This window comes from Oculina patagonica, chromosome 13 (assembly GCF_052425735.1).
Source record: "Oculina patagonica isolate OP01 chromosome 13, crgOcupat, whole genome shotgun sequence".
Taxonomy (NCBI): Eukaryota; Metazoa; Cnidaria; class Anthozoa; order Scleractinia; family Oculinidae; genus Oculina; species Oculina patagonica.
In genome coordinates, this window is record NC_135770.1 from 37,171,949 (window position 1) to 37,194,374 (window position 22,426).

General features: G+C 34.6%; 2 protein-coding genes across 2 annotated transcripts; one reads left to right on the forward strand and one right to left on the reverse strand.

Annotated features, from left to right (window-relative positions):
* Window positions 1–860: 860 nt before the first annotated feature.
* LOC144637182 (uncharacterized) lies at window positions 861–5,183 on the reverse strand. Its single transcript, XM_078496315.1, has 6 exons — window positions 5,096–5,183; window positions 4,088–4,238; window positions 2,925–3,032; window positions 2,392–2,488; window positions 2,006–2,100; window positions 861–932 (listed from the first exon to the last, which is right to left on the reverse strand). The coding sequence occupies exons 1-6, from the start codon at window positions 5,122–5,124 to the stop codon at window positions 861–863; spliced, it is 552 nt and encodes a 183-aa protein (XP_078352441.1). The 5' UTR covers window positions 5,125–5,183.
* A 1,311-nt stretch (window positions 5,184–6,494) lies between these two features.
* On the forward strand, window positions 6,495–10,539 carry LOC144635735 (uncharacterized). The gene is made up of 2 exons (XM_078494816.1): window positions 6,495–7,267; window positions 9,483–10,539. Exons 1-2 carry the CDS (start codon window positions 6,553–6,555, stop codon window positions 10,463–10,465), a joined length of 1,698 nt encoding a protein of 565 aa, XP_078350942.1. The 5' UTR covers window positions 6,495–6,552; the 3' UTR covers window positions 10,466–10,539.
* The last annotated feature ends 11,887 nt before the right edge of the window (window positions 10,540–22,426 follow it).

Consider the following 22,426-nt stretch of genomic DNA (forward strand, 5'->3'; position numbering starts at 1 on the left):
TCGCCAGAACGAAGAGTCGATTCCCCCGGACTAAGAGTTGATTTGCCTGGACTAATAAAATCCTGGTTAATCAATTATGTTTTGTTGGCTTAATTTAAACAAACATAATTATAGCATTTAATGTTTCCTAATCTTTGGCGATGCCAGTTAATTGTTGAGTTCAATTTATCACACGTTTATTGTAAACAAACACTGCCCATGGATACATCTATTTATCACACTGCCTGTACACACTTCGATTTATCACGCGCTTCTTGCAAACAAACTCTGTCCATTACCATAGATACATCCGTTATTCGTATTCCCTTTTTGGTGTCTGTAGTATATATAATCGTCTTAGTTTGGATATGTATAGATGCAGATGCAGTATCCATTCTATTTTCAAACTCAGGAAGCTACTGGTCATAATAGAATACAACAGTGCAATCTGATAAAAGTTGTCTCTTCAAAGATTAGTTTTTGATTTAATAGCCTTTTCCTATCCTAACTTTCAGAGAATTGCTCTTTATATTATGGTGGAGGCGGGGGGGGGGGGGGGGGGGGGGGCAATAACTACTTTCAAAGGGAAGACAGTGTAACTCAATTTAGCAGATGTTAAAAAAATACACAGTTACAACAACAACAACAACAACAAACTTTATTTACCCTAAATATTTACAAAAGGAAAAGAACATATATATATATGATAAATAAATAATTAAGGGTCTTGCTGCCTGAAATAAATGAAGAGTTAAAAAGGGCAGGCAGCCAGTGTTACAATTATGAAAATACAAATTGAGGTCGGTAAAAAACACAAAACAACACAGAACATTACAATGAGCAAAATGAAAAAAAGAAATAATATATTAGAATATTTTAACTTACACTGAACTTGCATTTGTGTCCTCTCTTTGGGTAGCAGCTGATTGAACTAATTGTGAAGCCTTGCAACTCTATAATGAAAAAATAATAATTATAATGGCCACCTTCTTTAATGACATAGTTTGCTTAACTTAATTTGTGACTGAATGTGCTTTATTAGCAACTCAGAAATGGCCAATTATTTTAATTAAGAAAATCCCCACTTCTATGTCTTTAATACTCAATATGTGCTTTGGGTTATAGAGTCATTTCTCTCACAAGATGATTGATCGATTCATCTGTTTATTGCTTCTTCTATTCATCTGTTTAAATGCTTACTAGACTAAATTAGTCATCTTTTCTCAAGTCCAGAATCTACACATCACACAATCAAAGCAGAAGAAGGTGAAACAAGTACAACTGGCACTCATTTCAATGTTCATCTCTCAAATTTTGACATTTTTTTCTTGGAAAAACTGAAGTTTAAACCAGAGGTTGAAAATATGAAAGAAGAAGAGGTTGTAAGTTACAATAACAGCAGGCAGAAGCAAATTAACCTTTCTAAAGCAGAGGTACTTCAGTCCCCCAGTGGCATGATTATTATATTTTTAAGATTTCCGAAGAAATACCCCTTGTTTTGTTTGAATAAATTTTTTAATAGACAATTTTGATCATCATCATCACCATTTTTATTAGCCACTTTAGAATTAAAATTTTCCGGTGCAAACAAATCAGAAATAAGTACTTTTTTCTACATAGGTTTTGAAGCATTATAAACTACAGTAACTGTAGTATTATGTGCTATTATGTTCAAAATACGCATTTACATGTTGCTCTCAAATATCAAATGATATTAATACTGAAGTTTGCAAATTTGCTTGCATTTTTGCTTTGGATACTCTACAACTACCCTTTTTCTCAGTACTATTTTAATAAATTACATAAATAATCAGTAGTAACTGTAGTATTATGTGGTATTATGTTCAAAATACGCATTTACATGTTGCTCTCAAATATCAAATGATATTAATACTGAAGTTTGCAAATTTGCTTGCATTTTTGCTTTGGATACTCTACAACTACCCTTTTTCTCAGTACTATTTTAATAAATTACATAAATAATCAGTAGTAAATTTCAAAAGCTTAACCACTTTTTTATTCTTACCTTAAATTTTCCTTCTTTGCCAAAGTTTAACTGAAACACTTTCTCCAACTTAGCCCTTAGCTTTTCATCTATGGAAAGCACTTCATGCAAGGAAACTGGAATCATAAATTTAAGAAGACATTAAGTCGTTATTATAAATTTAATTTACGACCAATTTTCTTTTCAAAACTATAATCAATTGAATCCATATCAATATACTTTAACAAATGTAAGACATTTCAGAGTTATATAAAACTATGTAAAGTCAGGCCGAATGGCTGTACGTAAAGAAAAAAAAGAGCTGATTACAAAAAAGGGGTACAGATGTACCTGTCACGCCCACCCCTCCCCACTGGTCTGGCACAAAAGGATTTTTTAAATAAAAAAAAATTAAAACATTTGTATACCTTGAGTTTGTTTTGGAAGCACATCTAAAGTAGTTCCCACTTGTTCAAGAAGAAACTTGATAAGTGCTATGCTATTTGCATGTCTCTCTTTAAGCTCCTGAAATATAGAAATTGGTTCCAAAAAAATCAGTGAAATGATTCCATATTTATTTTTTGGATTATAATTTATGTGATCAAATTTATGGTATTTAGAGAGGAAGCCACATCAGCCCTAGCTAGTTTTTATGAGGGTCCTCTATCTAGGGTGAAACGTAAATTAGGAGGGAGGAAAACTGGAGTACCTGGAGAAAAACCCTGAGAGCAAGGCTTAAACCACCAACAAACTCAACCCACTTTTGTTATAGGGCCAAAATCAAACCACAGCTACATTGGTGGAAGGTGAGTGCTCTAACCACTGCACTATATATATATATATTGTATATAATTATGTACCAATAATTTGTAAAATTATACCAATAATTAATACTGATCTTACACCTAGGATGATGTTGTTATTATATTACAGTATGGATGCAACAGAGAAGTGACTGTACCTGGCATAGAGATGAGTTGCATAGCTCCTTTCCATTGCAACATGCCAACTCTAGCATTAACTCCAACAGGTCTCCGTGTTCTCTCAGCCGGCAAGCAAGTGAGCTACACTGAGTTATAAAGAAAAGCTAAGCTCAAAACAATGTAAGCACTCTTACTGGCTACTTACAACACAAAGAACATGAGATTGTTGGAAACAAATATATATCTTTGTAACATACTTGTAAGCACAAGTAACAAGTAACACTTAAATAAAATAACATGTACAAATTAACTTAATTAATCAACTATCATTTAGTTTACACTGTAGTGGTTTAGCAATTTAGCAGGCAACATCAGCACACTTAACCACTATAATAGTTCATTCTGAACTTTCTTACATCATGTTCTTAATGAAATCTTGCATGTAATCAATAAATAAAACTTGTCTGGATTTAACTTCTTGTATGAAGCCTGAATGTTGGATAGCAGGTCCAAATTTAAAGGTCTTTTTTGTTCCCCTTTTTTTTATTTTCAATGTCCTGCAGTGATGGATGTATATGTCTCCCTTTGCAGGACACCCTATAGACGTAGTAAGTTCTGCAGAAAGGAGTCAGTTTTTGTACTTATACTTCAAACTGGAAATGAAAAATATCTAAATTCTTGCTAAATGTGACCTTTTCAAAATATAACTTTAATGTTATTCTTTGCCTTGTTTCTAGGCTTTGAAAATTAGAAATCAAGAAAGCCAACTGATGAAGAGAGGTAGTTTGTAAATATTTATACATGTCACCATAGAAGTCTTTGCACTGGCTGTAAAGAGTATCCCCAGGTCCAAATAAGGAGTGGTTATTAATCAGGCCAAAAATTATATATAAATCTCAATAATTATTAGGCATTTTAGTGTGTAGTAGACTTTTACAATGTATTTTGGTAAGCTTATAAGACAGATCAAAATACAAATATTCAGAGCAATGACAGGTAAAAATGTACAGCAAAAAGTACTGCACACTTAAAATTTTTACAAGGTATTTTTCTCTACTGAGTGGAGTTGGATAATAAATAAATAATGTGCCCCCAAGCATCCTGGTCTGTAAACTTGCCATGATTCATTAACTTCAAAAAAGGCTGATGGCTTTATTGATAACAAAATAAAAACATGATGTCATATATAACACCAGCCTACCTTGTCTAGATAATCTTGTTCCAGAGCTTTCTCTCGAATTTTGTCTGATCGTGACCTCCTTAGAGGTTTTAGCTTTTTGGACAATAATTTGCCAGAGAATCCAACGAGAGTTTGAGCTGGGGAAATGTGTTTTCTTTCCTCTCTGGTGACCCTGCAAATTTTTAATTGTTAGTTTGAGCTTTACATCAGGCATGGCACAATTGCCTGAGTCTATCACATTTAAACGTTTGGAGGAATTACTGATTAAAACAAATTGGAATAGGCTGCGACATCGATAAGCACTTACAAACAAAGGGGTGAAATTCTTAAAAGGTGCTAAAAAATAAGTGATAATTATATTTAGAGTATAAAATAAAAATAGCAGGATATAGCTTTTTGTAATATTTCGCTATATCTAATGTCATTGATTCCTAAAGTTGGCACGCATCCACCAGTTGCTTAACTTCAAAATTGAGTTTGTAACATGAATCGCTACATAAGCACTTCAAATTCCGATCGAAATATAATATATTATGCGAGTTGTTCATCAGACTTGAGCTCTTTGAAGCTTAATAAAAAGTCACGCACAATACTATATTTAAAATACAAGAAGAAAGGCTTCCGCTACAAAAAGAAAATGGCTGAATATATATATATGTATGCTCTTTACAGTTTAAATTTTAAAGAAATCTGCAACTTTTCCTTTGTCAATCAATTATTCCTTTATGGATGCGATGTGATTCTAATCGGGTTACTTTTTAATTGTCAAAGAAACCACCTCTTTCCCTCGATGTCTCCGTTATTTGACCATTTGCAAGAAGAAAATTATCCTCATGAAAAGCTGAATAAACAAACAGAACCATTGATCAGTTTGCATCAGTTTGTATTGGTAAATGTTGCATTGTCTGAATTTATGTTCGTGATACAGTCTGATGTATTCAGCTGGTTTTCGAACTAGACATAAAAGCCATTGAAATGTCTGCAATAAAACATGACAATGTCAATAAGAACAGTATTTAAAACACCTACCAGCGGTTTTGTAACACTTTTTTCCCCATTGCTTTACTACTCTTAGCCTAAATCATCCTGACATTCTCTTCCATGTTTCTGATTCACGGAAAGTGATTTGAAACACGGAAGCGATTGCTAGTTCCCAGTCTAAGCCGGACCAAGGGAGCCTCCCCAAACCCGGCCGCAAACAAAGTCTCCCTCACTCTCCCTCGCAGCCGTTTTTAGCGCGTGACGACACTAAAAACGGCTGCGAGGGAGACTAGCTGCAAACCCGCTGCTCGAAAATAAATGCTCAAACCGCCGTCGCCAAAAATTCCTTTCTATAGTGAGCCTCCACAAGATTTAGACAATTTTTTTTTTCGATTTATATGGGGACCCAGTGTAGGACGTTATGGTTATTTTGTGCTAAAGGAGCACTATCATGAGCAAGAAGAAATATTCACATCAATGAAAACCTAAAAGAAATGGCCTATTTTGCACCAGTGCGCGCACTGAAGGTGTGTTATCATAAGTTACGCATGCAAGAGGTTTTGATCAAATTGAAAAGTCGGGCAGACGTTTTAATAAATTATTTGTTTTTAATAACACTATAGAGAAAGCTTACAAACTCACTACAACGTTTCATATTCATACAGCTACATGTATACCTTTCATTATTCACTGCAACCTACTTTTATTTACTCGTAAAAACTAAGACAAGTAAATAAAGTTGGCAACCATTATTTATGAGTTAAATTTTTATATGGTTATTGACAAAAAATACACATGTCTATACATTTTATAATCTGAACACATGCAACACAATCTTCAACAAACATAAATTATATGCATTTCATAAGGATATGAAAATGGAAAAAGAAGGAGCAGGGAAAATTAATAAGTTTACTAGCCATTCCAGCACCTGGCCATTGAAACCACAAGCTCGGTCCACATTGTCATGCGCTTTTTACATGAGCTTCCGTCTCGGATAGAGAGGGAAACCTCATCCCGCGTCATGACTTTTTTTAATAAATTGATTGATTCAGTGATTGATTGATTGATTAATTGATTGATTGATTGATTAATTGATTGATTGATTGATTGATTGATTGATGTGCAGACATGTACAGAGTCAAAAGCCTTACGAAAGTCAATAAAGATAACCCCAATAACTTAACTTTCCCTTCGTCCAAATGCATTTCCCAGGTTTTTTTTCTGTTTCTGTTTCGTGTCCCGCTGGTTTGCTCGCCCAAGAGACATCACGAGCAACAGCGTGTCCTCAACGATGTGTCCTCGTTTGCGCCACCGCCTTTAGGCAGCGGCCCCTAGGACTGGGAACAAGTCTCCCTGAGCTCTGATATTTATATCAATTACTACTGGGAAATCTACCACTTCCGGGAAAAATCAACATTTTGTTTAATAAAGAGACTGATCCACGAAACAATTCAGAAGTCGAGCTTTTACGTTGGCGAATTACTTCTGTCTTGTACAGAGACATGGGGAACACATCTTCGGTCGAGGAGATAAAACTAGGAGAAAAAATCGGCGACGGATCGTACGGTGAAGTCTTCAAGGCCGTGTGGTGTGGAAAGCAAGTCGCTGCCAAACGAATTCGTCCTGTCTTCTTCGAAGGTGATTACGATGGGAGCATTAGAGCCGCTTTCTTGGAAAAGTTTAAAACAGAGTGGGAGATACTCCGCAGCCTTGAACATGAGAATATTGTACAGTACTACACTGTGATTCTCCCTCCTGCTCCACAGACCCCGATCATCGTCACTGAATTGTTAGAATGCGACTTGGCCAAGTACATTCGAGAATCGGAGAGTAAACCGAAGATGTCTTTCTCGGAAGTGGTCAAAATCATGCTGGACGTTGCCGAAGCTTTGCATTACCTGCACTCTCTAAAACCTCCGATTCTCCATCGCGACTTGGCTAGCAAAAATGTTCTGCTAACAAAATCGATGCATGCAAAGATTGCGGACTTGGGTTTGGCGAAAGCGTTCCCACACGGCGCTATGTACGCTACGGCGATGCCCGGAACCCCGGTGTATGCAGCACCAGAAACGTACCCCAAGAAGTTTGGTGGAAAGCCGTGGGGTGATAAAGCAAGATACACCGAAAAAATCGACATATTTTCCTTCGGAGCGTTGATGCTGGAGACGATTATTGGCCATCTACCGGAACGTGTTTTGCCTGACCCAGTTCTTGAAGGTATTGCTTTCAACCTTTTCTTTGAAAAAATATTATTGCATGTTGTATGTGTTAATTGGCTTATTTTATAACAGCATAGGGCGTGCAACTCGCCTTTTGTAGGCGAGGTCTCAGTTATTTGTTTGTAGAAACCTCAGATCTCAGATAATACAGTAGTTTCGAGTAGTTGTATTTATGCACTCGATACGCTTTGCTGGCGCTGTAAGTGTAATGATGTCACGCAACAACAAGAAGGTCACGCAATTGACCATAAGTTGCTTTTTCGTATGAAAATGCAAATGAAACAACTCGTTCTCGAAATTTAAGTTTTGTTTTCAATTTAAACTGAACTGTGACCAATAAACTCTCGTGAGTTTGAAAGGCTTTCATAGAAAACTTGCTCCGTGAAAGACCAATTTTTTGTTTGCTTTGAGCAAGTGTATGAATTTGATGGATGAACTCATTTTTTGCTTCACGTGACATGAGCTTGTTTAAACTCTTAAATCTCCATGCAGTATCAAAATATAAATTCTCCCTACACTATCAATACATTGTCAAACAGACAGGTGATGAGAATATAGAAAATCGCCAACCAGGAAATATTGTCTTGATTTACCAACAAATACCTTATTATAGGAAATTAACGATACATGTTATTAACGCGAATTTCAAAAATTCGCGTTAATTTTATTTATGTAAACACTTTTACTACTAGTGTTAGTTCTCACTAAGCTGCCCCGCCTTTTTTTAACTTGTTTTACAGCAATAATCTAATTAGTGGAGTCTTTTCGTCGCCTTTAATTATTGATGCCGATGGACTACACAATTAGGCTTCTTTTTTACTGTGCCATGTACATCACGGCATTGTTTGCTGCGGAATTTCTTGTTGTGTGACACCGTTACGTCCTAAAAAAATTCACACGTTCAAGTCGAATATATTACCTAGCGGAAATAACACGTAACACATTATTCGTGGTGACAACACGCAAACTTATTCCCGGGCTTATAACATTCAAAATGAAGTTACAATAATTTCCAGATCAAAAAGCCTAACAATTCCATGAGTAACAAAATATGGTACATTCAAAGATTCGAGAAAACAATTTTTGATCCTTATTCAACCCACTCTTTGAATCAATTAAACTGACAGTTTGTTAGCGAAACGAATTACCCTTGTATTGCATGACAAAGTTCACGCTTTTGTTTATTACTCATCGTAAGATGTAAACGATTTCCACTTGTTTTCACGACGTTCAGTCGCTGACTAAGATAAGAAACTCTTCGTCCCTGGATGATACGCCTGTTATGCTTTCCGCATCATTTTCGGTATCATTTCAATTTCGGTACACGTTTCAGCCAATTCTTCAAGCAACAGATGTTTCTTGTGATCACAGTGCGACGGCTATTTTTATCCTTTGCAGCACTGACTTCCGTTGCTCATTTGTGAGCATTCCGGCAATCCTTTGCGAGCATTTGGGCAATCCTTTGCGAGCCGCTTTGACCAAAATCGAGATTTTTTCCAGTAACGTTCACTAAATGCACACATTTAACCTATCTACGCGGGGACTTCTAAGGTGCCTCCTTGGGTTCCGGCCTCTGGGCCGGATCCCTGCGGGGGCAATAAGCATCTAACCATAACTTTTCCTAAATTCGCGTTAATTTTATTACGCGTAAATTTTGTTCGCGTTGTTAAAATGCTTCGTTATATTCCTATAATAAGGTATTCTCAGAAGTAATATCGATTGTTATTTATGTTGATCTTTTTTACCTAAGTTTCTCTAATTAGTTGCCTGTTGAAAAAATTAAATTTCAAAGAATGATCCACATACTCAACATCTTCGAAAGCTGAGGGCATCCTCGTACCCAGTGTCTTCGTTTCCTTCAACCAACGGTCAGGAAACGAGCGACCCATTCTCGTCCGCAGAGGCCGCGATCCGAAAGTTCTGATTGGAAGTCCGAAAATATCGGACTTACGGTTGAATTGCGCATGCCTAGCTTTCAAAGGAATGAACAAAGAACATTTTGATGTTTTACTTCCGGCCATTTCTATTGTTTTTAAGTCGCTCGTTTCGTCAAGCGTGCGCAGTGAGGAACGAAGACTCGAGGTACGAGAATGAAGCTTATGGAAGATGTTGGGGCATGCGTTAACCAAAACAGGCGAAGAATGCACGCTATTGTTTAATGCTCTTTCGTTTTCGAGGATGTGCACTCAAACCAAAATTGACTTTTGTTTTAGATGGTGAGATTGTCCCAGAGTACATAAGGCGGAGCGAGGACCTGGAGGAGATGGGTCCAGACCACCCACTCCACAACCTTGTTTGCCAGTGCTTCGAGAACATCCCCGAGAAAAGGCCGAGCGCTGCTGAAATCATAGCGACCCTGCTGAAATTCAGTAAGGTTGTGGAGGGAAAGTCCTCTGGTAGCTCTCCAGGTGATAAGGTCGGTACCATGCCACACGTTCACTACGACCACAAGTTCAAGGTTGTAGTTCTGGGCGAGTCCGGTGTTGGGAAGACGTCCATTGTGGCTCGTTTCTTAGATGTCAATAAAGAGTTCTCTGAGATGCCGCGTCCTTGCACCCTCCAGTCAGAAGAACACTTTGAGCGACTGCGCTTTCGAGACAAGTCAGTTCATCTTCACCTGGTGGACGTAGGCGGGCACAAGTTCACCAAAGCAGCCAGCTTTGTGCCGCAGATATTCCGCCGTGTTCGGGGCGCGGTCGTTGTCTTCGACCTCACTTCTCAAGTGTCCTTCTTGGAAGTGCCCACGTGGTTGGACGTCCTAAAAGAGCAACGCAGTGAGGGATTGCCTATTGTTCTCGTTGGAAACAAAAATGATGAGTCAGAGAGGTGGACTGATCAAAGAAAAGTGGAAGACTTCGCTAAGAAGGAAGGAATGTTTTACATGGAGGCTAGCGCTAAATCCCGAGAGAACATCGATGAAATATTTTCAGTTCTCATGGAGTTAATGATTGAGCGTGAAAAACAAAAGGAACCTGCAGCTGAAGCAAGCTCACTAATGGATACACTTAGGGTGAGCGAGAAGTCCCCAATTGATGAACGCTATCGGAGCCCTCGCCGTGACGCCCTTGATCCAGGAGTACTCCTGCTTGAAGAGAAAAGTCTTAACGAAGAAAACCCCGAGGACAACACTGCAGCACCGACAGGGAGGCAAGACGAAAGGGAGAAGAAAAAATCTTGGTGCTGTATGCTCAATTAACTGCTTCGGTAATATTAGCTATTGCGGACTGAATTTAACGTAGGAATAGACTCGCCAAGATTTTTTTGGTACGGCTTGGGGTCATAGGCGTACGGGCCGGGGGGCAGGGGGGCCTGCAGCCCCCCTGCCCCTATGCCCCCTGCCCCTATGCTTGGGGTTCATTGTTTGATCTATTAAACTGTACTCGGGAAATTATAGACAATTTCTCATTTGACAAGGGGGCAACAGTAGTCGCTAACAAGACGGATGATTTTATATATTTTTAAATTTAAATTTATTATTTGATGATATATGTAAATTTCTCTTCTTTTCACGTTAGTATTAGTAAAATCTGACTTATTTGTATATACTAGTTCTAAATTTATAAATGTAAAATTTTTACAAATGTAATTCTTAATTTTTAGTATAGTAGGTCCACATCAGCCCTTTGGCTGCCTTTTATCCAACCTACTCATCAAATAAAGGATGTATGTATGTAACCACTTATAGAAACAACAGGCTCGATAGATGAGTAACTGTAAGTTCTTACGTAACAATCGAAATAATGGATTTGTATGGAGAGAATTTTTTTGTGGCTAGTCCCTGCCAAGGGACTCTTTAGAGACCTTTCTGCTTTCAATTAGCAAACTCGTTGAGCATCGCGCTCAAAGAAACTTTTTTTCAGGGTTTTAGAATACAACTTACTCTCCCCATAAAAATCCTTATATTTCATAACAGTGAATCCATTAAATATCTCAGAAAATTAATATAGAACAAAACTCTCGGCGACAGCTATTGGACAACCTATTACACACGTATGAGTTTTGAGGGCACAATAAGACCTTGACTTGCGTGACGGATTTTTTTTTATCAGCAAAATAACTATGCATAGTTTAGTCTGATGGTATAGAAGGCGAAAATTTAATGGTGAAACATGTAATAATTACATGACAAATAATTGCTTACAACATAAATACGTTCATTTAAAAGAAAACAATGTGAGATAGAGTATAAAGACTAGAACATTAATTGCAGAAGAGTGGCGTCAAATACCAGCAACTCAATCTTTGACTTCTTTCGTTTTCCGAGAATTAATAAAGGTCAATAAACACTGGGCTTGTTTTTGTTCAAAGGCTTTTTTAGTATAGTGGGATAATTTTCAAGAAGGCTTATCATCGGAAGAAATTTTGGGTTTCAAAAATATTGTTGGGTTCCAATCTGCAAGAGACTTAAATTTGAGTCTGAAAGTTGTTAGGTGCATACATGTACAAATATACTGCACGGTAAAACTCTCTGATAACTCCCAAACCAACCTGATACGATAACCGGATATCGAGACAGCAAACTCTGCCACACTAAACGATCTGAAACACGAAACAAATGTTAAACTCAATAAACAATATGGAACACAAAACAAACTACAGTAGAAACCAGGTAACTCGAGCTCGGATAAAGTGACTCGATCACCCCGCTAATGCCTCGAACTAACTTCCATTTCCCTTGGATTTGACCCCACTTTTCAGTCATTTTTACTTGGTTAACTCGAACTCGGATAACTCGAAAACCCCGCTAACTCGAACTAAGTTTCTTTTCCTTTGATCAAAATTTGGGTCAAATTTACCCCAATAACTCGAATTCCGGTTCTTGCAACTCGCCACAGTTGCCCATTGATTAGAGCAACGATCACGTATTTGACAGTCATTTTCCACTCTTATCATAACTGTATGATCGTGTTAGAGTTTCCGACGAGATAAGTTTAATCTGATTTGTACTGTACTGTATACGAAAGAGCTGAAAAATCAGTAAACTATCAATTATTAACTTTGCAAATTAAACATTCAATCGACCCCGATAACTCGAAACCCCGCTAACTCGGACTGTTTTTCGTTTCCCTTGAGAGTTCGAGTTACCGGGGTTCTACTGTATACAGTTATCAAATAAACATCAAGAGTCTCTGAGCGTAATCAACGATATAAAATGCGTCTGCCGTATAGGGGTCGAGCAGGTGGGGGCGGCGAGATATCGTCTTTTGGAGGACTTTTAGCGTGAGGGCAGACTCGTACCCAGTCGTTACTCGTTTTTTCGTTTTTGGCTACGTTCGAAGAGGATGATGGGAAGGGCGTAGAAAAAGTAACGTCGCTTCGCAAAATAAGTTCGTCCTTCCCTTGATGCCTTGCGCGCCGCTCAAAATGTAAGAGAAGCCTGACTGGGTACGAGTCTGGCGCGAGGGCTTTACTGGTCTTGTGTATCTTCAGGTTGGGGGGAGGCGCTTGACATGAAACGAAAAGAATATAGAAACTTGCTCTCTAGCATCTTAGAAATGTTGGTTATTAAAAAGTGAAACAATTTGTAATGAAAAATAAAAGAAAGAAAGAAAAGAAAAGAAACTGTAGCAAACCGGCGGAAATTCTCTCTTTCCCGGCCGGGACTAACCGTGGGTCATTTTCAGGAACCTAGGGACAGTTGGTCGGGTTGAGAGGAAGTAAATCGGCGTGATAAATGTTCTTGGAACTTATTTCCTCATACCGATTTGGAGCTCGACTTATTTCGTCTCCAACCGACTAACTGCTAGCCTCCTACGCAGTCGTTTTTAGGGGCGATCGTGTGGGGAGGAGTGAAACACAATCGCCCCTAAAAACCACTCCTGGGGAGGCTAACTAACAGTAGTAATGTACTACACTCTGAGGCAAATTTGCCTTAGAGATGTAGTACATCACTACTTCCAGTGGTGGGCCCAAAATATGGGGATAAAAATGGATTCAAATATTGGAATCAAATATTAGAATCAAAACTGAAATTCAAACCCTAGAAAAACCAAGCCTGAAAACCAACCCTAACTCAACCCTTGGTTCAAAATAAAAAAAAACTTCTTATACTCTTTTTTAAAAATTCAGTGCGTTTAAAATCAACTCTTTTATTCCTGCTTGCCTTTTCATATGCAAAAATCAGATTTGGTTCCCACTGTTATCATATTATTAATAATTAAATACTTCTTATCCAAGGTCATAAGAAAATTCAAAAAGCATTTTCTATTTTGGCAACTATATATAGCGACACAATAATATTTACTTTTTGATTTTTTCAGCCAATCAGAGCTTTCATTTTTTTGTCCAAAATTGTTTCTTAAATGTATAATTTTTCCGAATTGGTTTCAAAGTTGGTTTTAGATTTGGTTATCAAAAAAATTCTTATACTTTTTTCAAAATTTTTATTTTAGTGCGTTTAAACAAACCTTGGATCAAAACCTAGGATCATAACCAAGGATAAACATATGAGTTTGTCTTTAATATCCATAAGGATATGTTTCTATACATCTTTCCGATATGTATTTTATTGCGCGCTTGTCATATCCAAAGGTGTATACCTTTTCTTCATATTTGTTTACAATTTGTTTATTCTGTCTGGTTATTTTATTTTCATTTACTAATGTGAGTTCTTTGATCTCGTTTTTTACAATTTTAATCATATTTGTGTGATTTAGTATTTGGGAATTTTCGTGGTTAAGGCTGAAACCTTTAATAACGCATTTCTGCTTATTATTACCATATATGAAACTATAATTCTTTGGTCCTCCTGAAACGAATGTATTATTTATAGATTCGCCGTCTAACTCATCTGTTAAATCGCCTAGCATGTCGCCTGTTTCTATTACCTTACCATTCTGGGATTCAATATACACAATACTATCTGTATCAAAATATAATACCTGTTTATCTAAATAGTCTAGTTTTTCATACAACATTAACCGTGCACTGCTAGTCGTGAAACAGGCTACATAGATATTTGTATTATAGGAATTATCAACAAACTGATCCTTATAAGTGTAACTCATCTGTACCATCTCATCAGTTATGAAATTCATGTTTCAATTACCTATAGTATCGTCGAGAACTACTTGATAAAATTCATTTATATCAGTTACGTATTTACATTGATTCATGTTATTTCGTTGTCCAAATTTACCCCAAAGTGAGTTTAAGCACATTTTTGCAATAGCTCGTAAACCTGAATTTTCATGTAATTCACCTAATTCAATGTCTAAATTCGTTTTGACTTTATTTCTGAATATCATTTCTTCTTTGTCATTTTTAAAATTATATTTTGTTGATTCAAGTTTGAGCTTCATGAATTTTTTTATATAACCTTTGAATAGATCATCGGATGAATTTTCAAAATGCCATACCTCATATATTTTTATGATATTATAACCTTTTTCAATGGCTTTATTGAGTTCATCGGTTGTCCATGTACCAATAAATGATCGTTCATTTTCACTATGTTGGCATCTTTCTTGTTGTTTTGATTTAGCACATGATATACACAGAGGGAACATTAGCTTTTCAGCCTTTTCACATTTGATTCTCTGAGGTAGAACAGCATGGTATAATTCTCTTGGAGCTAAAATTTTACATTTTATGAATCCATACCATTTTGTATCGTATTTTTCTGGTGATATTATTTTTTTAGGATGACCAATGGGATATTTTTTGTAGAACTGAACCGTAGGATATAAGGAGCAAAAGTCAACGTATTTACCACATTCGCCTTCTTTGAATTTGTACAATAATTTGGTAGCATTGGTCCGACCGCCATAGAAAGCATCTCTCGGGTTTAGTGGTCCAATCACTTCTCTATTCCAATCATTTTTATAATATTTCTGAAAACTTTTATCCTTTTTTAATTTACATTCCCACATCTCAATAAGATTGTAACCAGCATCTGTTATTTTGTTATTTTTAACTTGTGTTTTATTATACAAAGTACCCATATCACATTGATTCTTATTATTGATTACATCAGGCTTGTAACAATCTTGACAGCCATGCCAGAAACAGCCTTGAAATTCATAAATAGTATTTGTAGATGCACAAAAACCATCTACTTTTAATTTGTTATTGTTGCATTTGATAACTTTTTCACCACCTTCCAAGGCATGTTGAATTTTAATTTTATTTTTATTACTTATGTAATCAAGCCATGCAATACTAACTGCACTATGGTTTTCTGTTTGAACAACATTATCAACCACAGCTATGGTATTTTTAGGCATATAATTCCCTCTATAAATAGCCATACAAACACCGGCTATTGTAATGTATTTTAGTGGATCGATATTTTCTTGATTCATGAAATCTTGCCTGAATTTTAACATACATCTTCTTAATATATCAACATCTGACCTACAGTATTCAATTATTTCTTTTTTGAAATCGAAAACATAATTTTCATTAACACGCTCATTATACCATTGTAAAAATTTATCTCTATCTTGTGTTTTCATTTGATTAAACCCATAATGTTTTTTTGCAGGCATATTACCAATATAGTTTTGATTACACAGTTTGTTAAAATAATGTGGAAAGTAACCTTTTTTAAGCTGGCTTAAACCAAACGTTTTAGGAAACGATGATAATGGTTGTTGAATAAAATTTAAACTGTCGATTATTTTGATCCTTAACTGTGCTATTTCCATCATCATGATTTTTGCACCATTGTAAATACAATATGGCTTAAAACCATTATCAATACACCATTTTAGAATAAAATGACTATCGTATCCTTTGGAATTGTGAGCAAGAAGGGTATATCCTTTATATTTTTCATTTAGAATTCCATTACAAAAATCCTTAATATCATTGAAGATTAATTCATTACCATTAAAATCGTGACAGATAGCAAGATTAACTTCATGGATGCCCGTGTTTTGTATACATTCGAAATCAAAAAATAAATATTTTTCATTATACGTTTTGCATGAGTGACAATAATCTTTTTTGAGAATGTTTTTATTTAATCGGCATGGTTTTTTGTTCTTTTTGATGCAATTTCCACCCTTACACTTGATCTTTTTCATGAAACATTCATGCTTTTTTTCACAATATTTATTACAATTATTGCACATTTTAAAACCGCATTTATGTATTTTGATATATGGTTTTAGTATGATTTGATTGCATTTTAAACATTTTGCTACACTGCTACATACTGAATCATCACTATCTTTTTTCGATCGGTTACTAGTATGGTTTTTGAAGCAAGTATTACCATGAAAAACACGATTGCATTGATTACATGTAACGTCTTTACCATTACATTTATTTCCATCAGGAAAATATTTGAAACAAGATAGACATTTTTGGGGGCATTTGTGTTTATCACGTCTCGTATAAGCTTTTTTACAAGAATGGCAGTAATATGCTACATCTAAAAAAGCTGTCATTGATTTTATGACATCAAAATGATTCCGTGTTTTGTATAAATAAATTTTGTCTGTTTTACCATTATTGGCTGTATATATGATTTCATTGAACTGTTCAGAATCGATAATGTTAATCTCAATATCTAAATACGATGCAAAGCTGTTTACATCTTCTAAAGAATTTCCATAATCATTAATTTCAACATTAGCATTATTATGAAGTTCTTTGGCTTGAATTTCTTGTAGTTTTCGGCTTTTATTGAAACCATCTTTCAACTGAGTTTTGGTGTAATTCTCAGGGTGTAAATTAGCATAACCTGTTACTATTGACCTAGCAAGGCATATTGAGTCGGTGTTTTTTATTGTGATAATGCATTGTTTTCTATTCACTGTTTGTTTTGATAAATATAACCGCCCTTTTCCTGCCGGTATTTTAACAGATTGAATGATTATCTTGCAATTTTCTAAATCTATTTCTTTATACTCCAACGAATTGATTACATCTGAAAGTTGATTTAACTTGAAATCAGAAACTTTTAACAATTTTGTTGAGATAGGATGATCTAATTTATCATTTGAAATTACCAATCTGAATCTGTCATTACCTTTTAACTGCCTTTTCTTTATTGTCATTTCAACCATTTTTTCAAATACACTGAAAACATCATTTTTATCACCAATGAAATTTTTGCGTACATTTATTTTGAATTCGTTAGTGAAAGCATTGAATTTTTTATTAACCGTATTCCCAATTTCAGTTATTTTGAATAGAGGTTGGTCATTGGATGTTGAATCAAAAATACTGTCATCGAAATTAAATTCATCGAGTGTCCTGTTTAAGGTCTTATCGTTTCGATATTTATGTACTTTGTTAATCACTGCTTGTCTAGTACTCTTTTTCACCAAATCCATCCATGAAAAACCCATTTTTTTAGCATCAGCAAGGTAATCATTGGATAATTGTTTGATAAAGCTTATTGTTTTAGTTTTTGGTTTGGGTTTGGGTTTGTTTGTTGGTTTCTTTATTGGTTCAACTATTGGTTTGTTTTGGGGTTTTGGTTTGGGTTTGGGTTTGTTTGTTGGTTTCTTTATTGGTTCAACTATTGGTTTGTTTTGGGGTTTTGGTTTGGTTACGAGTTTGGGTTCAGCCTTTGTGATGCTATCAATCAACACTAAATTACCAATACTGTTATTATTTTTGTCACCATTTTCATTTACAACGACTTTATCATCAGGAATTTCGTTATAAAATGTTCTAAATATAAAGTCTTTCACTAATATCTTTTTCTTGAGATTATAAGGGTTATCATAGTCTTTTTCTGCGATATATATATAAGGATATCCATCTTTATCAATAGCCGGTTTAACTACTTTCATTTTTGGAATATTGAGTATATCTCCATCCGAAGTAGCACCAAGAGTGTTATCAACACTATTTATAAAAAATTGTTTATCATTATGATTAATGGTATTTTGTTCCATATTAATATTAGATGAGATAATGTTTTTGGGATTTGACATGAGTTCTGGTGAGATCATATCTTGAGTTTTTAGCGGGTTTTTAAAATTATTTGTTTTCATTTTTCTATACTATATAAAATTATTATTTCTTTAAGTCTTTTATAGTAAAATTATTTTTGAGATTTTTGGTGCGTTTTAAAAGATAAACAAAAATATATTATTTTTGGTCACCTATGTAACAATAAACAGCAATTTAATATATACTGTGCTATACAATATATTGTTAGATAATATTGCTTTATATCTATTCTGATTTTATTACTTCAAATCTATTATCATCTTTAAGCCCCTTGATAGTGCTGTTATATATATGCTTCTTTGTCTTTAGGTGTGAATGTTTAGCTGCGAGGCACGTCTGATATTGACATGCTTCACAATAAAAAGGCTTATTTAGCATGTATCTAGTCTTGCTTTCTTTAATAGCTTTTTTCCTCTCTTCTTCAGTTGTATAAATTTTATTTCGACCCATTAATATATACTATATATATAATTCTTTATATGTTTTTTATAGTGCGTTTAAGTGATAGATATAAACAGATAATTATTTTCTTTATTAATATATATATAGAATGAGTGATATAACATTAAATATCAAACACCTACTAGAATCTGATCAAAGCTCGAATGATATAGCCTTCATTAATAAAATGTATTGTATTCAGAGCATCCTTAAAACAAATATTTGTATTATTAAAATGCTATCTTCAGACCTTAACAGCAGATCTGAAATATCAAATGAAGACCAGATTGAACATACACAACTGAAACGACGACGTGGAAGACCTCGTAAGGATCAACATTAAATACATATTTATTCAGTTTACGGTTTTACCCATAAGTTATAAATGATTAATGACTAAAAAGATGGTTCCACAATGTTTACATTTGAAGGCATTCTCGGAAATTATTAGGGGGTTTTTCGATGGCGTGATTTTTCGACTTACGCGTCAGCAGGTTTTTTTGATCGATGGCGTGATTTTTCGACTTACGCGTCAGCAGGTTTTTTTGATCAATGGCGTGATTTTTCGACTTACGCGTCAGCAGGTATTTTTAATCAACCAGTCTTTAAAAAGGGAGTTTTTTGATGAATTACGCGTCAGCAGGTATTTTTAATTTAGACAAACTCGATGATAGTCTTCATAACTTAATCTATTGCCTTGAACCATCTTTATATAAATATATTTATATATGAGATGTTTTGTGATACACAGATACATAGCGATTTAAAAATAATGGGTGAGGGTACTTGTATTTTTTGCAATGAGTTATTATATGCAGGAGATAATTTTGTTGACCATTGCTGTGATAAACAGGATATTTTAGAAGATGCCTATTCAACAGTATGTCGAAATTGCGGGGCTCAGAATAATAAATATGTTAGCGAGTATTTTGATTTTTACGAGAACAGACACAAGATATGGCGTAAAAGCATCTATCATCGTAAATACCACATTGAAAATGTTTTAAACGATTTATGTATTAAAAATGGAGTTCAATTGTTTCATAATCAGCGCGATAAGATTTACAAAGTTTTTCATGAGATCGATACTATTCTTCCATCTATAAATAAAAGAAGAAAGAGGATGATCTCAACGAAATATATTATAAGACAGCTGTTTAAAATGCTAGGTATCCCATACAATTTCATCTGTGTTACTAAATCAAAAAAAACACAAGCTTTTAATGATAGATATTGGGCTGAAATTTTAGCATTAAAATCGGCTGAGATCGCACGGATTATTCAGTAAATTTATCATCATATTTGAGCAGATACCGATCGATTATTGGACCTGTATCGCATATGTAATCGTCAATGCTTTTCATTGTATTTAGGATGCTAGACGGATTATAATCGCCACTTCTCATAGCGACTTTAATAGAGTTCAAAAGGTGTTGATAGCTTTGGTAAGCATATATGGAGTTATGAATTTTTAACTCAAGATTTTTGTGAATCATCCAACCCTGAATCAATAATGAAATTGTTGATATTGTGATCAAAGAAATGCCACCAGTCGCTATAGAGGAAGCGAAACCGCTTGATGCAAATATGATAGACAATGAATTTCCTAATAATTTCCATTTTTTGAAACGTTTAACAGCCTGCTTGTAAGCCCAACATTTTCGATGGTATGTTTGATAATAAGCTTTCAATTCTATAATTTGGTCTTTAGTAAGTTCGCTTGATATATGGTTCCATGTAAATATGCATTTTCGATGTTTAGTCATATATATTAGTTATATATGATTTTTTTGTTTTATCATTTTGTCATTTTAGCATTGCGCTTGTTTTTTATTGTGTAATACAGCTTCCTTATGTTTTGAATTAATCTCTCAATAGAATCAATAATATTGCTAACCAATTTCACTGTTTTCATATAATTTAATTAGATAAAATCGTTGGAGTTAGATAATTTATTCGAAGAAAACATTTTTTGTCTTATCTAAAAATTGGATTTTATGATAAATTGGCCCATTTATCGGGTATGTATTTGTACTAAAACCGATTCTTTGTACGTAGTAATCTGAAGAAATTTGAAGGCTAGATGCATTCAGCGTATACCCCGAGAAAATTTTATCGAGACTAATACCATTGTTACAAATACCGATCCGAAATTGATTCCCTATTTTAGTATACCATATGTTTAAAATTTTATCTATATAAGCATCTCTAATTTGCTCATAAGATACATCTAAATCATAATCGAGTGATAACTGATTAGACTCTACTTTCACCCATGGAAAATCAAAACTACTACCATTTTCGAAGTTTATTTTAATTCTTTTATTATCACCGGTCTTATAGTCATATTTAAATGTCATATATATAACCCAATCATTGGATTCAGTGATATTTTCATTTAAATTAATTTCGAAACCACTCATAAAGCCCTTTTTTGGATCAAAATCTGCTAACAATTTTGTGGGATTAAAGACAAGATTACCATTTAATCCAGATACTACAGCACCGTTGCTATCTAACATGATGAAATTTGATGGATCTAATAAATCGAAAAAGTAATCAAACACTTGATTATAATAACTTTTCGGTTGTAAGGTTAACACAACCATATTTAAATCAGCTGTTATTTTCTCTTTCATTTGTTTAAAATTCACAGCATCACCATCATATTCAGCATCTCCAAGATTAACTATTTTCAGATTTTTCATGTCCATGTTTCCAAACAATGAAACGTCAAAAAGATTATCATACACTGTTGAATAAACATCTGGATGCCTTCCCTGTATTCCATAAATGATAAAATAAACGCTTAATTTGTCAGAATATACACTGCCGGCTTTCTTCTTGATTACAATATCTTCAAATAAATAATTGTTTCCAATGTTTTGAGATTTTGTGAAATCACAAATTAATCTGGCATATTGTTCAGAGTCATAAATTCTTGGTTTTTGATTATGAATAGTTTCAATGGAAGATGTTGCATTAAGGTCAATGCTTGAAGTATCAATATCAGTGTCTTCCAAAATAATCTCAATACAAACGGTGTAAGAATTATTGGAAAGTGGGTATAAATTTATACCTATTCTTGAACTATAAAATCCTTTAGATTTATCAAGTAAAAGATTAGCTTTTACACACTTTTTATTAATACTATGAGGACTATTTTGGTAATCAACTGAATCACCTATCTCAATATCATTTTCTTCTGAAAGATTTGAATCAGAATTTTCCATGACATATTTGAATTCGTTTTTTCTATTTGAAGCTTTATGCCCATCATTGATGAATTTTTCCATAAATTCTTTATTAACAGCGTCTGTATCATTGGTTGGGTTTTTTAGATGGGTTATATTATACCCACCCATATGGAGATTTGCCTGCATCATGTTACTACCGTGAATATTGAGCCTATTTTGTATGCTCTGAGCTAAGCCATTACCAACGGATTTAGTTAGAAAAGTACTGTCTACATATACCTTCGAAGCCTTACTCTGAATACTGCTGGATAAAATAGCACCTGTTTTCTTCGTTAAATATGTATCATCAGCGTACGATTTGTCTACTTTAAGCGCGTCTCTGGAGTCAATATATTCTTTATTCATTACGTTAGACATATTGCTATAGCCTTGATCGAAATTCGGGACATTTATTATGCTGTTAAACGTTTGTTCGTTATTGGTACTAAGATCGGCTTTATCAGTGAGTTTGTTGTTTAGTTCTGTTTTGACTTTATTGTCTTCTAATTTTACATATTCAACATTCGGTATTGATAAGTCGTTATACAACCCATCATAGTAAGCTT